Raw genomic sequence first — 18,318 nt, 5'->3', positions numbered from 1 at the left:
ATTCCCTTGTAACGTACCATTTTGACTATTTCTTATCTGGCACAGCATAATAGTTACTTTCATAACGATAACACCCACACCTATAAATTTACACTTGCTCCAATTCCCCTTGTAATGAACTACTTCTGCTGTTTCACTAAGGCATTGCTCTCATTAACCTTTTTCTGTTCAGTTACACTACCAACCATTAAGCTGAAACATCAGCCTGTTTAAGAGCAGAGTTTTTATTATTTTAAAGGTCTTATGGGACATTTTTATTCATTTGAGATTGTAGGTGATCAACTCCTGGATGGCCCACATAGCGGTTACACAAACTGTTGACATGAACAAGATGTGTACAGAGAGAGTTACATGCCACTCATTCTAAAACTGGTATATACAGGGCAGAGCTCACCTGAGTATAGAAGCCACTAGCTGCCTCTAGGAACAGAGAAAGGTTTGCCTGAACTTCACTCCGATTCGGGTTTGCTCGATTCTTTGCTTGGCCTTGTAGTGTTGTGATCTGATTCTTAAAGGCATGATTCCAGCTGAAAACAAAATGTAATTCTATTTGTATAGCAGTGACTCACTGGGCAGACACTGGTCCCCCTGAGAACAAGAAAGAACTGTTTGTTATAATTATAACACACTAGATAGTAAACCTGCAATAAAGTTATTCATTTATTTAAATAACTTTAGGCTCACTCCCCTTTGAACAAGACTAGACATGCAGTGGAATCCAAATGACCTTAGTAAACACTTACCGAATGTGTGAATAATCAGACTGTGGTTTCAACTATTAATCTTTTAGAGTTACTAAAGTTAGAGCCTATTTAGGAATTCCAGTACAAAATCAGAACTACGTAACACCAAAGTAGAAACAAGCTATTAACAAATGTGCATATATTATGCCAGAAAGTAACTGAGTGTACCTTAACAAGTGACATGTATAGGGGAAAAAAGTTTTGTAAATATTAAGCTATATCCCTTATTTCCCTAAAATCTATTTCCCACAGTTCTATGCTACTTAATAGTTTATTTCTACTGGGGCTAATATTTTCTACAGAGTTTGAAATATAAGCTTATTTTCTGATATTTTAATTTTGGCTGTTTCAAATAAGAAACAATAAAAAAGCCCTATTATAAAATGCCTCTCATCAATCAGGTTGTTTAAGAGAATCATTTTAAATTCAGGTATAAGGAAATACAGCCACCCCCTAACTTGGAAATCAAAGAGGGGAGAAAAAACAGAACTAGGATGAAGAAAGGATATTTTGGTTTGATTAAAGGAAGTAAAGAGATAACAGGTTTACAATGTACCTGAAAAGCACCTAATTCTTGATCTATGTCAACTTTTAAGGCTCTATAGCACTGGGGTTTTAATGATTTATGAGGTCAATCACTTCCTTAGAATTTTTGACAATATTTTACTCTTGACTCTAAAATCAGATATGGCTTTTGAGTGGTTGTGATTAAGCTCTACTGCTACATCTCCTAAAAACATAAAGTAACCAGAAAATTGTGGAAGATAGGGAAAATGAATCTTTACTACAACTTGGGATTATGGGCACTACAATGAATAGAATCTTCTTAACTGTTTAATTTTTTTATTAGCCTAATGACCTTGTTTCAATTTATAAGGCAAGGCCTTCCATAAAAGGCATTTTATTTACTCACTTGGGAATCTGGTCATCTGCCACCTCACCCCTCAAGAAAGAAGGAGTAGAAATAGCCTAAATATACAAATCTTTCTTTAGTCTTATTAGGAAAAAAAGGGACATACCTATTTATTTTTATGATATGCCCTAAAGACCTTAGTAAGAGTCAATTCTGAACATTCTTCTTGCCACCTAAGGTCATACCAATGGTCAAATATTTTGCTCAAAAAAAAAAAAAAAATCACAAGAGCTATTATAATTTTTAAATTTTTCCATTGAAAAAGCTCACTCTGAGAGAGGTTAAAAAGAAACAACCAAAAAAGAATAAGAAAGAAACAAACAACCAAATTGTCTTGCTGAGATTCTTGATCATAACAGGGACATCCCAAATGATAATACTTACAGATCCTGTTCTACTTTCTTGTCTAAAGCGTATTCCAAATCAGTAACTAGCATTTTCTGGTACAGGTCCTGCAGAGCCTGCCTGGATGTCCAGACTTCAGCTGGACCCAGCTTAGAATCTGAGTAACAAAACAAAAAGAGAACAGTAGAGAGACAGATCAATAGAAAGTTAAGACCATTGTACCACGCCAATGATTCCTTCCCTCTCCATTCCCCAAAGCAAAACCTGCTGTAAGTACATACCATGGACTGCTGCAGAAGTTTTATACTATTGCATTTCAAATGACTTTCACCTTTTGACTAATGACTAACCTGTATGCTTCTGTAATTGTCTTTTAGCTTTAAAGTAATAACATGGAATGAAAAGACTAAAAAATGAATGATAAAACCCTTTGGTTTGGGTTTCCATGTTTCCATATCATAGGAAACCATATGCCTCACACGAGTCACCCCTTTTGAAGTCACCCCAAGTTGTTCCGTTTACTCTCACAACTGTAACTCTTCGTCCAAAGCAGCTTTTCTCTCTTTATTTTGAATCAGCCTCACAATTGTCCTTACACAATCCTCATATCAGCTCATAAGCCAGCAGCTGTTCGGGCATTCTGCTGTTATTACTACTCTATAGATGTCAATCCAATAAAGCCAGGACAGTGAGCACTATTTTAATGATTGGTAGACTGCTCGCCAAGATATTTTTGTGAGCAATCCATACTTGCTATTTAATATAAATAAGGATTGGAAGCAGAAAGTGATTAAACTGCTCAAGAGGCCAAATGAGGGACTGGGTGTGAGATGAAATCAGAAAGTCAGGCTATTACTACACATACTATCAAACTGAGGCCATATTGTCTGCCAGAGTCCTACAAGGCGCATTAGCCTTTCTGATAATCAAGCTCAGGAGTGCAATTAACTGATAGTGGGCTGCCTCAGTAGAACTTAATGGATTTTTCAGTATATATTTCTACCTGCTAGTTGGGCTGTCTGGTTGCACTCAGCATTTTGCTGCTGTGCAATGGCACGACCCTCACTCTTCTTTAGGTCTGCTGTTAGTACCTATAGCCACCATAACCCTACTCTGCCAAAGAATCTTCTGGATATTTGAGTTAATCCTAAGAGTTTGCTGGCTACTTAAAAAAGAAAAAAAAAAATAGGGTCTAATATCAGCTTCTTGGTCCCTTATTACGTTTTCAATGATTAAATAAATGATATTTATACATTTATTCAACTGTTTCAGTTCATCGATGGCAGGTCAAGTATTGTAAGAAATGATTATATCTGATTTATTAGACTATTATTTAAATGAGCAGACTTAATATCTTTATTAATGTTTCTGGGCAGTCGAATGTCCCCTATAAAAGTCAAACCATTAGCATACTTCCTGAGAGTGTCTAATACTTAAGATTATGTCTATTAATGCCAATATGAGAACATAATAGAGTAACTCAGAGCTGAAACTGATACCTATAGCATGGAAACTGATGTCAATTATACTAATAATGGGAAAAAGTGAGGTGCTATATACTAAGTAAAGCTATAACAAATGCTTTTCTTGTTGCTTTTTTACTCAATAAGATTACTTACAAATTTTTAAAGAACATTAGCCTACAATTCTAGAAGTTGAGAACAAGACATCTAAATAGCAGCCTGACCTGTGGTGGCACAGTGGATAAAGCGTCGACCTGGAATGCTGAGGTCACCGGTTCAAATCTCTGGGCTTGCCTGGTCAAGGCACATATGGGAGTTGATGCTTCCTGCTCCTCCCCCTGTTCTCTCTCTATCTCTCCCCCTTCTCTTTCCCCCCTCTCTCTCTAATAAAAATGAATAAATAAAATCTAAAAAAAAAAAGTAAATAAATAAAAAATTAAAAAAAAACTTAGGCCTGACCTGTGGTGGCGCAGTGGATAAAGTGTCGACCTGGAATGCTGAGGTTGCCAGTTCAAAACCCTGGGCTTGCCCGGTCAAGGCACATATGGGAGTTGAAGCTTCCTGCTCCCCCCCCCTTCTCTCTCTCTCTCCCCCCTCTAAAATGAATAAATAAATAAAAATAATTAAAAAAAAAAAGACATCTAAATAGTGCATTTCTTCTTGATTGTAAATTTTGGCAGATATATTAGTTATCACACAATAGTTTAACTCTGCAGATTTCACCACAGAGCTAAATTCTTTAAAGTTAGAATGAGATCCCTTATTACATACAGCTTTTCATTTTTGGATGGTATATGCTATTACAGAGAGCATACTGATCACTATAGAGTTGTTGCTATATATCTCCTATTGGGAGTTAAAATCATCTTCATTTAGTGACTAAGTCCAGTTATTCTTTCAAAACACCTTAGCTATAATTCAAAATAAAAAAGGAACAAAAAAGGAAGGTGTTAAGGAAGCTCATTCAGCTTCAAAAGTTTTCAGCAGAGCCCGAGCAGTGGTGGTGCAGCAAATAAAGAATCTTCCTGAGATGCTGAGGACCCAGGTTCAAAACCCTGAGGTCACTGGCTTGAGCAAAGCGGGGCTGGCCATTGCTGGCTTGAGCATGGGATCATAGACGTGACCCCATGGTCGCTGGCTTGAGACCAGAGGCCATTGGCTTGAAGCCCAAGGTCACTGGCTTGGCTGGAGGGCCTCAGCAATGCCCATAAAGGCACGTATGAGAAATTAATCAATGAAGAACTAAGCTGCCAAAAATATGAACTGATGCTTCTCATCTCTCTCCCTTCCTATCTGACCCTCTCTGTCCTTCTCTCTCTCTCTAAAAAAAAAAAAGAAAGAAAAAGAACATTTTCAGCAGAGCTTTCCTACAAATATTTTTTCTAAAGGTTTACCTATTATTCAAATTTGGGGAACAATAAACAGGAAAATATGAACCTAATAACAAAGGATGTTAGTGTTTATATGGTATGTGAAGTTTTCTGTATGTCTGAAACCATTGATAAATAGTTCATAAAAGTTAAATGATTATATGCCTTAAATTAGAAAATATTCAATCCCATGTAGTAATGCTTATATAAAATTATTATTTTATTTTTTTTACAGAGACAGAGAGTCAGAGAGAGGGATAGATAGGGACAGACAGGAACAGAGAGAGATGAGAAGCATCAGTCATCAGTTTTTCGTTGAGACACCTTAGTTGTTCATTGATTGCTTTCTCATATGTGCCTTGACCACGGGCTTTCAGCAGACCGAGTAACCCCTTGCTTGAGCCAGCGACCTTGGGTCCAAGCTGGTGAGCTTTGCTCAAACCAGATGAGAACGCGCTCAAGCTGGCGACCTCGGGGTCTTGAACCTGGGTCCTCCACATCCCAGTCAGACGTTCTATCCACTGTGCCACCGCCTGGTCAGGCTATATAAGATTCTTGACAGGTCATCTAAGTAAGAATTCAAAATATAAAACAATATATATTTGAAGCAAATGGTAAGTTATCCCTTTGGCAACCAGGACAGTGCTGTGACTAATATAGAAAGATACCCTTCCCTTAATTTAACAGTATAAAGTAAGTTGTGAAGATAAAGGAGTGGCCAATACCTGTCATGTCAGCCTTCAGGACTTCTGCCTGCCTAAAAAGGAAAAAGAGAACACGGTTAGAACCCAGCCTGGCATGCCCAACATACCTAACACTACAGTGGGCAGTGAAGGAGCTCATCTTCTTCAGTGGGGATGCACAGCAGCTCTATTTGTCGCCCTGCAAATACGTCCCTGCTTTCTCATCCAGGGTGGCACAAGGCTTGGCAAATTGGTGCCATTACTTAAAAGTCGGCAGGTCATCATAAACTCTTCTACAAGCAGAGCTCACTTTCCTGATGTTTGGCCCCAAATCTGATCTACTTAAGATAACAAATGATAGTCATTAATAAAAATTTTCCCTCAACGCAGCCAACAAATCCTGTTTCTCAATTCATTAGCCATTGTAACTATTTCAAATCTTCATTCTGCTGGGTTCTGTCCCATTCCTTAGGCTGAAGCCCTTTCAGCAAAGGATAGCTCTGTACCTCAGGAAAACAATGCCCAGTTACTAAACACGACACTCAGAGCCCTCCTTTCTCTTGTTACACACTAGAGGACCGCACCCCTTATTTAACTCCGGTAATTCCACCTCAGTATGCTCTGTCCAGCCTTCTGAGGGTGCCCCTTCCTCTCTTCCAATAACTTTAAAACTTCCTTCTAGTGAATCCTTCCTTCTCTTCAGAATTTAAACAAGCACAAGTCTCACAGATTTTAAAATCTCTGTCCCACATTCTTCTTTTCTCTCTCCTGAATTATTTTTTACCCAAGCAAATGTATCACAGCTCTGCAGTTGTGAAAGGTAGACACCTTAAAGTATTACATGACAAATTTCTTGAAATGCCTGGTAGTCCAGCAACTCCAGAGAATTCTACCTGCTAACTATACCCTGAACCTCAGTACTCCCATTCAAGTTATCACCATCCCCAGCTGCATGACTGACCGACCCGCAAAGGCACCCAGCTGTTTTCTCCACTCCCCTCCCACTCACTTCATTCCGCTTTCCCCACTGCTGTTGGAGGGATCCTTCACAAATGCAAATCGGAGTTCACCAATCACCCATTTACGATACTTGAATTATTTGCTACTGTTCTCAGGTTAAAAACCAAATCTTCATTAAAATGCCCTGCGACTTTCTCTCCCTGAGCTTCTACCATTCTTCTCTTCTCTCCTCCATCTCTGTGCTCCAGTCCCTGGACTCCTGGCTTCCCGGAGTGCTCTGCTCCCTTCACACCCAGGGCCCCGGACAGAAGAGTCCCTTTGCTAGAATAGGGACTCTTTACTACTTTTACTACTCTTTACTACTCACCCCCCCTTTTCTCTGGTCTGGCTCATAACTACTCATTCTTTGCCTCAGTCAGAGATATTACTGCTGCAGGGAGCCTTTCTTGAACCCTGCACAGATTATATTCCTGTGTTATGTTTTCAAATCATTGGTATTTTTCTCTTCACAGGACATAGATTTTAAGAATTCTCACTATCACAACCCCTGTGACTACTAGCACAGCTACCTACCACACAGTGGGCATTCAATAAATATTTAAGAGAAGAAAGGAAAAAAGAATAAATCATGTTCATATACTCTATTTAAGAAGGTAAATATATATACTTAAGAAATTTCCATTTTAAAAAAGAAAATCTGATGTAAAGCTCTTAGACTATTCAGCAGAATATTTTTTTATAATTTTTTAGATATTTAGTATCAATTGTGAATTTTGGTTTCTTCAAACTTTAACATAAATCTTTTCATTTTCTTAGCCTTTAAAAAGATATTTATGTTTTTAAAACTTTGAATTTTCAAACAATGGAGTCACAGTAGAATACAACAGAGTAACCACAAACCATGAGAACTATTAGTATAAACCAGGGGTCCCCAAACTATGGCCCGAGGGCCGCATGCGGCCCCCTGAGGCCGTTTATCCCCCCCCACCCCACTCCACCCCCGCTACACTTCCGGAGAGGGCACCTCTTTCATTGGTGGTCAGTGAGAGGAGCACATTGACCATCTCATTAGCCAAAAGCAGGCCCATAGTTCCCATTGAAATACTGGTCAGTTTGTTGATTTTAAATTTACTTGTTCTTTATTTTAAATATTGTATTCTCGTTTTGTTTTTTTACTTTAAAATAAGATATGTGCAGTGTGCATAGGGATTTGTTCATAGTTTTTTTTATAGTCCGGCCCTCCAACGGTCTGAGGGACAGTGAACTGGCCCCTTGTGTAAAAAGTTTGGGGACCCTTGGTATAAACGAACAATACTAAATAAACAGCTACACTTCGACCTAAAATATAACATCACATCGAATTCCATTATCCACATAGTGTAGCTTCACTGTTTGCTTTGTGCGTTAAACTTTCGCCTCTAAAAAATTTTTTTTCACAAGATTCTGGCTTATGTTCTAAAACCTAAGGTCTTACAACTTAACAAAGAAGACCTCATATCCTACCCTGCCAATGTTGCAACAGCCTCCTCTCCTCCCCCTAAAATCTTATAAAAGTACTAATTTATGACCTTTACACTGAAAAAGCAGTGCTAAATTTAATGTATCTTTACTGGATTCAATGAACTTTTCATTCTGTCTCTGGAAAGGATGATGTATTTTACTATGCTTCTATAAGTTAGCTTGCCAAAAGTTAAAAGTTCACATAAGACATTGTATACTTAGTGCCTAAAGGTTGTTTTCTCATTCCACAAGATTTGCTCATGAAGATGAGCAATATCATTTCATTATGCTAACAACTTCCAGACAAATGAAGATTATATTGAACATATATAATAAAAAACTATGCATAAATAATCTGCTTCTCTTATAGGCTGCCAGGAAAAGGAGAACTATAATTCCAACAGTCTGGGCCAGGCTAGCAATGACAAACAAAGATAAAAATTTTATACTATATACTATAATCTGTCCAAGAAAAACTGTAAAAGTAAAAATTAAAGCACTAACAAAAGAGTGAAAATGTCACAAAACTCTCCAACATAAACTTTAAGCATTCCGAAATTCCAGGAGTTCTGATTCCTTAGTTGACAAGGGTAAAAGTGCATAGTTCTTTACTAGGTTCTGAGAGAGGCAAGTTAATGATGAAAATAATATTGCTAAATTGAAATGGAAAGAAGAGCTAAAAAGAAAATATAACAACCCTGGGAAAGAGCTACTATTTATTAATTCCTATTCTATAAACAAGGAAATTGAAACTCTGAAATGTAATTTGTCTATGGTCACAAAGCAATTAGGCACAAGTAAGTGTAAACCTAGATCTTTCTGACACTGAATCCAAGTAACAGTACTGCTATTTCTTTCAAATTAGAATAAAAAATTCTATGACAAACTTATCTAGGTTCAGTTGTGCTGTCAACAAAACACTAACATTTAAGTCAACTAGTCTAAATGAAAAGATCTGCTCATATTAGGAAATACTTGAGTTTTAATCAGAAAGACGACAAGTAAAATTAATATTCTAATGCCATGGTCAGCTTTGGGTGAAATTCCCTTCTTTGCCCTGGATCTACAGTTTGTAAATAAATTTTATTGGAACACAGTCATGCCCACTCGTTTACATACTATCTATCACTGCTGTCCGCTACAAGGGCAGAAATGAGCTGAAACAAAGACCACATGACCCAACAAGCTTAAAACATTTACTTTTGGCCCCTTAATGAAAAAGTTGGCATCTCCAGCTCTAGGAAGTACTCGATTAAAACAAACAAAACAAAAACAAGAAGTAAAATAACTGTAAGTTCCAAAACCAAATAGTTTTCCTATATGTGGAATCATCAATGGTAGTTTCCTCAGAGTAAAGAAATCTATTTTTGGCCCCAGCTGGTTAGCTCAGTTGGTTAGAGCATTGTCATGAAAATACCAAGAGTTCAGTTTGATCCCCAGTCAGGGCACATACAGGAAATGACCAATGAATGCATAACTAAGTGGAACAACAAATGAATGCTTGACCCACCCCCTTCTTCTCTTTGTCTCTCTAAATCAATCAATAAAAAAAAATTCAAGAAATCTATTTTTTATTAGTTAATACTGTAATCTTGTCACAAAAAGAAAAGCCTAACATGTTCAGAAAGCTAGTACTTACAAGCCATGTCATATTTTTGATAAAATTAATTTGCAATCTGTTTAAAACATGTTTAGATTTATATATTATCTACTAATGCTTCCCTTTTTGTGTGTACCAAAAATGCCCATTTAAGATAGGTGAAAAAAAAGTTAAACTAAGAGTTGATTATCTCACCAAAAAAAGGAAACCTTATTTCCCCACTCTTACACAATTACCAGTTCTTTTTTTTTACAGTGCATAATACACAAGAAATCAAATCAGTTAGATATGTGACTATGCCAACTTTATCATAAAGATTAGCCCAAAATTGATTACTTGATTATATTTTACTTTATAAAGAAAAAAAAAACTATACCTACACTGACTTCCTGTTTTTGTTAAAAACCAGTATTATTAAATATTAATATCACAGTTTATAGCCTATAGCCAGTCCTTATATAAAGAGTTAAAAGTTTTAAAATGTTTTTTCTTGGTAGAAGTTATGGCAACATATGTTCCTTTACATTCTTACTTTAAGCAGAGGAATCAATAAACAGAATGAATGAACCAAGAATCCAAGAATTAACATCATCATGCCTTCAAAAATAAAATAACATTAAAGTTATAAAACATAAAGCTTTCAAAATACTAAATATACTGTCTCAATTCATAAATAACAAGAGAAATTACACATTTTTACTTAGCAATAAAAAGAAAATAGTCATTAAAAGTTGAGTAAAATCTCCCTGGTGGAGAGCTCGGTTAGCTAGAGCAGTGTTTTTCAACCAGTGTGCCGTGAGAAATGGTCAGGTGTGCCGTGAGGAAATTAAACATGGGTCCCCAAACTACGCCCCCGTGCCAGATATGGCCTGCGGAGGCTATTTATCCCGCCAGCCGCCTCCATCCAAACATAAACATTCCCCTCACAATCCCTCCAGCTATCAGCGACAGGAAGAGTGGAGGCCGACCACTAGCGATGAACCAATAGTAGGCCACCTCTCATCCACACCCAGAAAGGTCCCCCTAGGGCTGCAGCGCACTTGTCATGTGTGGCAGGGGCGAGTAGTTGAAGCTGCTATCCCTCCCCATGGTCCCGATTTCTAATCCTGGTCAGGACTGGAGGTAAATGTTGCCACCCCTAGATGAAGTCTCAGCCTCAGCTGGTTATGTCTATCCTGATGGTGTATATAGATATTTGACCTTTTTCTTTTTAAAAGAGGCCCCCGCAAAGGGTGATATACAATGCATCACAATGTTATCTAACTTTAAAGCTAAAGTTTGCTGATCTTCCTTTGGACAGTTTTTGGTTATCTGTTGCCAAGGAGTTCCCCATTCTGGCCAACAAAGCTATTTTGACATTGCTCCCGTTTTCAACCACATATCTATGTGAGCTGAGCTTCTCAAGCTTGACTGCGATAAAAACTAAAAACAGAGAGACTGAAAACTGTTGAGGAAGAACTTTGTGTGTCTTTCTACCATTCCTGCCAGGATATCCCTTTTGTGTTCATCGAAACAGGCCCAGGTTTCACACTGAGTATAAATACATTTAGAAACTATATTATTAACTATATGTATAATATATACTATGTTAGAGTGTCATTTTGTGTCACTTTGGTAGGTGGTGTGCCCCAGGATTTTGTAAATGTAAAAAATGTGCCGCGGCTCAAAAAAGGTTGAAAATCACTGAGCTAGAGCATCGTCCTGAAGGGCAGAGGTTGCTGGTTCAATCCCCAGTAAGGGCACATAAAGGAATGTTTCTCATGTTCCTGTCTTTCTTTCCTTCTCTCTTTCTCCAAAATCAATAAAATAAACATTTTTTTAAAAAAAAGCTGAATAAAATCTTAAACTTTCAGTAATAATCAGATATGTTGAAAGCTAATAAGGTGAAACAATACTCTTAGAGACAACAGGATCAAAGATCTATAAATACACTTAATAAATTCTAATGTATTAGATACTGAAATAGTTAACATTATAAATAGCACTTACTATCACCAGACACTGTTCTAAGCACTTTCCATAAAGTAATCATTTAACCCACACTGAAATATTATTGTCCCCATTTTATAGCTAAAGAACCACAAGGAGATAGAGGTTAAGTAACATGTCCGAGGACATCGAGTTAGTAAGTATGTAACAGAGGTAGCATTTGAACATTATCCGTTTGGTTCCAAAGGCAAACTCCTAACAATGTATCATAGTCACTGTCTTATATAAGATTATAAGAAAAAAAAAACCTAGCATATTTGCTAGTAGTAGTTCAAAGAACTGGGACTTTCAATAGTTAACATTTAAAAAACAATTTTTTTAAATTTATTGATTAGAGAGAGAGAGAGATAAAGAGAGAAAGAGAAACACTGATCTGCTCCTGTAAGTGCCCTGACCAGGGACTGAACCGGCAACCTCTGTGTATCTGGATGATGCTCTAACTAACAGATATCTGGCCAGGGCTCAATAGTTAACATTTGATGACCATTTTAAAAATAGTGTCACTAGAGGAAAAAAATACTAAAATTAATGGTTATCTTCTTTAATAAATACCTTGATTATACATAGCACTTATATAACAATGCAGGTAACAGAGGATAATAAGAACACATTATTAAGATACATATTAAGATTCACAATTTAAAAACAGAAGGTATTTCCAAATCAAGGGTAGAGAAAATGGAAGATTCCTCTACCTGAACTCCAAACGCACTTTTATGAACAGAACAGAGGAACGTAAGGCAATATCTTTTCAATGCACAGTTGCTAAGGAAAGGTGACTCAGACTCTTGTTTTGGGAAGCAAGGCTAGATTATTTTTTGAAAAGTTAAATAAAAGCCATGCCAGGTTTTATTTCAAATTAATTATTTCTGTAAAATACAAAGGAGTATTTGAGATAACAGTACTCTACTCATCAATTATAATCATAAGCATAATAACCTAATCATGATTTGTGCTAAACAACAAACCAAACATTATAACATGTATGTTTATACACTCAAGTCTTTAAGACATCAAATCTCATGGAATTAAAGTTATAAAATATAAATCTTTCAAAATACTAAATATATTCTCTCAATTCATAAATAAGAGAAATTAAACATTCATACTTAGCAATAAAAAGAAAAAAGTCATTAAAAGCTGAGTAAAAAATATATCATATTGCTGCTCTGAGTTTCATAGAAAAAAACATGCAGAGAAACTGCTGCTCCTAAAAGAGCTTTTCTCAGTAAGAGAATAAAAATACTAACCTGGTTTCTCTATGGCACTTTACAGTTTGTCATGAATTTTCTAATCTCCTGACACTGGAGTGCTCTATATTACAACATTCACTCTCTAGTCTGTATTATTTAAAAATGTGTGCCTAGTTTAATTAAGGGCCTGTTCTGGCCTGGGAATCTCAAAGGATGAGAAGGACTTATTCTTCCAGACAGTCAAAATAGCACAACAACAAAAGCAAAACTAAGCTAGTGAAGGAGGCAAACCAGGCCATAAACACAAAGTAGGAAGCTAGGGGCAGGAGCTCGAGTCGAGGCGGACAGCAGTGGGGAGCCCTTGCAGGACACGTTAAGGAACTCAGGTTAGGCAAGGGCAGAGCACTGTGAGAATTGCATTTTTAAAAGACTACAACACAATACATGGAAGATGGATTTAAAAAGGGCAAAAATGGAAGTGAGAAAGTGATAATACATATGAATGGAAAAACAATCAAAAAAATCTGAAAGCAAAACAGGCAGAAGAAACAGTCTAAGATCATTCCAAGATTGCTACCTTGGACAGCTGCGTGCATGACGAGGTGGAGCTGTGTGAGCAGGCACTTCGAGATGAGTGTCAAGTACAGAGGGACGACAAGACTAGGGATACAGTGCTGGTGCGACCAGCAAGCACACTGATTGCATTTAAAACCACGAGAGTAATAGCCCAGAAAGGCAGAGGGGTGGAGCTAGCCCCCCCATCTTCCTTGTTAAGGTGCAGAGGAAAGAGCAAGCCCATGAAAAACACCAAGAAGAAACTGTCAAACATGTATAGGAGGGCAAGAGAAGAGTGGTGTGTGGAAAAGAAGAGGATAAAAAGAATCAACAAGATCAAAAGCAGTGGAAAAGTACTGTAAGGACTGGCAAGCGTGTTGGATTCAGTCAAATAAGGGTCAAACAACAGCCTTGCCAGAGAAAGCACCAAACTGCAGGGGCTGAGGACGAATGAAGAGGGGGAAGCTTAAGTCAAAAGACTGTGTGCAGTGATGACAAAGAGAAAGGGGTCAGGAGTAAAGAGAAGCTTCTTTTTCTCAACAGGAGAGACTAGAGCACGTTCAGAAGTAAAAAAGCCAGGAGAAAGGACTAGGTTGAAGATGGAAGGAAGTGAGAACAACACTGGTAAAGCATGGTTCTGGAAGAGATGAAGGACATGAGGACACCCTATTAAGGCAGGAGGTGAGAGGCTGACTTTGAAAAGAGGCAGGATGAATTAAGAGGGCAGTAAGGTTAGACGGAAATGTGCTAGGAGAACGACATGGCAGTAGAACGACATGGAGAAATATCCTAGCTGTGTCACTGGATAGTATCAACTTCTAGGGGTAACTACTATCACTTCTCACTTAAAAACTACATCTCTGAGATCAAGTACCTTCATGCACTGTCATTATCACTGATACAACCTGCTGTGACAAGGGTTACTAACTCACTGTGGTCAGGGACGGTTTCTCCAGCACATGAGGAGGCCTGACTATGTTTATGTTGACAGACTTGACCAAGAGCTGATGCTCCCTGCACCCAAATGAACTGTTATACATATATGGAAGCCACAACAGGAATTTTCATTCTAAAGGATAATCTACAAGATGAGTCACATATTCCTAGGCTTGTCATAAATATTCAGACATACATAAACACAAAGATTTCTTAAATTTAATTTAGTAAATGTTTTTAAAACTTCTTTGGAGTATAAGATACAAATGCTAATGAGAAGTAAACATATGCCAAAATTCTTATGAAGCCACATAAGTGAAAATAAGAAAATCTTTGGTACTCCCCATTTCCATCTTTGAGTATCAAATGCTTCAAAAAATCTCTAATTCTTCTATTATTGTTCATAGAATATGAATACTTTAACATACATCTCTAAAAGGAACACAAACATGTAGAAACCCTTGTAATTTTTATCCTACCTAATATTACTTGATTTCAGATGCTCCTCTGATTTCAAGTTTCCGGTCCTCATCTGGGACTTAAATGAAACGTTTCTCCCACAATGACTATCTGCAAGAACATCCAATTTCTCATAAGGTAGAATGGTTTTAAGACATTCTAGATAGAGGAGAGGAGGAAAACATGAGTTAACCCACAATAACAGAAAATTATTTTCTCTTTATTTGAAATAATTTTGTGTCAAAGGCAAAGAGTATCAAAGCTTTTTTCCTTTTTTAAATTTAGTTTCTTAGAAAACACATTTTAAAATTGTTTTGTGTATTTCTAGCATTCTAGCTTTAGATGAAAATGGGATCCTAATCTCCATCTCTGTCTGAAAGCAGAGTGATTGCTACAGAACAAACAGACACCAGTTACCCTGCAGGGTTCCTGTAGTACCAAGGTGAGCGTGCTCTGTATAACACAAGAGCAGATGGCTGGTCCAAACTGGACTGCTTTTTGAAGGAAAAACATGTAAAGCAATTACAGGTGGTATGAATATTACTTAAATCCTAAGGTCAGCTGATAAAGGCAGATTTTTGAATTTTCATTTGCTGAACAATGATCTGGTCATGTCTATGGGCTAGATATAGTGTTAAGGACTGGGTACACAATGATGAATAAAACAGATATGGTCCCTGTCATGGATTTAAAATCTAATGTAGATACAGACCAACAAGGAAAGAGGAGGAAGCAGAAGGTAGTGGTTAAAAGCGTGGACATGGGTGTCACACAGTCTGAAATTAATGGTACACCAGGAGTAAGTCCAGGCACAGACAAAATGTAGCATAATTTCTTAAGGACCTCAATTTAACTCAGAGATTTAGACAAAGTTAAATTATTGTTGACTACTGAAAACTGTTTACATTTGCAATTATTACGTGGCAGATTCTATGCTAAATGTTCTATACTAGAATGGGAGTATAATATGGTAAAAAGTGCCTTATATTCAAACCAAGTTCCACCATTTGCTAGCTGTGTAACCTTAGGAAAATCATTTCTCTATGCCCCAATTTTGTCAGAAGTAAGGAGATAATAAAAGTACCTACCTCATTGAGACGCTTTGAGGATTAAATGAGGTAATACAAATAAAGCACTTAGGACCGTCCCTTAGTAGGAAGCCCTCAAAAAATCTTAGCTATTACTTTCATTGTCATTATTATCTTCATTCTAGTTATTATTACCCCTCCCAATAATCCTAAGAAGTAAATGATATTATCCTCATTCAATAGTTTAGGTTATAGGAAATTGAAGTTAAGAAGTCACACTAATAATCTATTCCAGAATAAAAGACAAAGTTATTCATACTTTTGAAACAATAAACACCAATCTTAAAAAAATTTAAAACATGCAGAAGGTCCATGTGAATTTTATCTCCATACTTCCAAGCATGTATTCAATAGCCTGTGACTTTAGTTGTACTTCAGGGAAAAGCGCTGATAGAAAATAACTCATGATAAAACTCAAGCTTCCTAGCAGAGCATGTAAGGTCCCACTTTATACTTTATGATCCAATAAAACTTAACTAGTTTTAGTTCCTTGCTGTTTTGCCCATCATTATCTTCTTTATGCTCTTTCACTCAACGTAGAATGTCTGCCCTCTTGCCCTTGTCAGGCTAACCCCCTGACTCAACAAACTTCTGTAAGGGGCCTTGGCTTACTCAAGCACTCCCAGGTCATCCAACCACCCACTTCCATTACCGTAAGCACTATATAAATGAAGTTACTTTCTTCCTCAACTGAGACTGTTCCATTCAACCTTGGACTCCAATGTCTAACAGCGCCTGCCAGACTACAAGTTGTTCAAATAAGCATATGTTAATTTGAACTAAACAGTAAATTCTTGGCTTCTAAAAACTGACATTAGTTACACAAAAGTCTCCTAGGAAACAGTCTGAAAGATTTTTCATCTGATAACTAGAAATAACATACTTCCTTTTGAGTTCAGAAGATCTACCATTTTATATACTCAATTAGGAAAGCCCATGACTATTTACTTGGCTCTCTTAATCAGATTTTGTTTTCTTTCACATTGGCTCTTCATAGTATATACAGTATACTATATAATTCTACAGAAATATAATATCTGAAACGTCAAACAGAACATGGGTAAATCCAACAACCCAAATGAGTTAAATAAGAAATTTAGATTAAGCCATCAACAACTGAAAGGCTATTTCCCTTCAACTAAATTTTTACATTAGATGAGGTATGCTACAATCATGGTTTACAACCCTACTGAACCCAATACTTTAAAAAAATGCACTGTTTGCAACAACCCTTGTATCTCACAAAAATAAATAAAAAATATATAAAAAGAATATAAACCAGTATATAACGTATTAAAAATAAATAACTAAATGCCTTATAGGAAATAGGAGGAAAATAAAATCAAAGCAATTTTTAATAAAATTAGCATTTAATATATAAATGTCAGATAAGACTATCCATGAAGACATAATGATGTAAATCAATCCATGCATATATGATACTTACAAAAGAAGGTTAAAAAAATTCAAACAGAGAAATTAAAGAAAGAATGAGCAGGCACTAGAACTGAAACGTGTTAATGTAAGGGATAACAGACAAGGCTTACTGGAAATGGAATAAGAAAAATAACTGACACAGGGACAACATGACAAGACAAAGCTAAAGAAAACAAGGGGCTGACTATATCCTTTCACAGGTGACAGGGAACAAAAATTACCAGTAGATTGTAGAAAAAAACAGCAAACAATCTTTTATGTAACATAAAATACCATATAAACGGAGGAAGGGAAAAATCAAGCACACGTTCCCAATTTGGAGTACAGGGATAATAAACATGACATGGACAAGTTAATTACCTCAAAGAGCTAGCTATAATATTTAAGATACTCTCCAATTTAACTAAAATAACCTGTAAATTGTTACAGTATATATCATATTCTCTACTTCTAGGTGGTCTCTGAAATTTAAAAATAAAAGATACGATACAAAAGTTAGATCTGATTTTTCTACCAAAGAACCATTATTTAGCCCATATTTCCAGACATCAATCAGTTTATCTAGTCAGAGTCCTTATTTTATTATTTTCCTATTATTTTCCAGGGGTGTTGCATTATGACAAAGTGATTTAATAAATTAAACCTGATATAGCTCAGAGGGCCTATAGAAGACTCTTTTATATATTAATGGCTCCCAGTGAGTCACACACATCCTGGCATCTGCACCCTTGAGAATTCCCTTCACACACTGAACCTGGGGTTGGCCATGTGATATACTTTAGCCAAATGGACTCAAGCAAATGTGATAAAACAGAGGCTTGATAAGCACTTGAGCATTTTGGCTTAGCCTTTTGTAACACAATCACCATGTTATGAAGCCAAGGATGACAGACCACTTGGTAAGAGGAGACCCAGTTTTCCCACTTGTCAATGCCATCCAGACATCTAAGTGGCCAACAGTTTTTGCCCCCCCCCCAAGATTAGAAAGAAAACTTTTTTCACGGGTCAAACAAAATATTAAAATTAAAAAATGTTAAATACAAAAACAATTTGTTTAAGTAAACAAAATTTTATTAGGTAATTT

The 18,318-nt window shown here is 36.7% G+C and overlaps 1 protein-coding gene across 3 annotated transcripts in view; it reads right to left on the bottom strand.

Moving 5' to 3' along the window:
• The window catches only part of SMG7 (SMG7 nonsense mediated mRNA decay factor), a 69,050-nt gene that overhangs the window by 29,364 nt on the left and 21,368 nt on the right, over positions 1-18,318 (bottom strand). For 2 of the 3 annotated variants that reach the window (XM_066361702.1, XM_066361703.1), the window contains exons 2-4: positions 5,560-5,591; positions 2,041-2,158; positions 395-527 (exon numbers count right to left, since the gene is read on the bottom strand). In XM_066361702.1, coding sequence (XP_066217799.1) covers positions 395-527; positions 2,041-2,158; positions 5,560-5,591 — 283 coding nt within the window. Of the gene's footprint in view, positions 1-394; positions 528-2,040; positions 2,159-5,559; positions 5,592-14,729; positions 14,869-18,318 lie in introns of all 3 variants that reach the window. The other variant, XM_066361700.1, reaches the window with a different exon arrangement.

The sequence above is a fragment of the Saccopteryx leptura genome, chromosome 2 (genome assembly GCF_036850995.1).
Source record: "Saccopteryx leptura isolate mSacLep1 chromosome 2, mSacLep1_pri_phased_curated, whole genome shotgun sequence".
Classification (NCBI taxonomy): domain Eukaryota; kingdom Metazoa; phylum Chordata; class Mammalia; order Chiroptera; family Emballonuridae; genus Saccopteryx; species Saccopteryx leptura.
The sequence above is the reverse complement of the archived record's forward strand: the minus strand, read 5'-3'. Positions and strand labels throughout refer to the sequence as shown.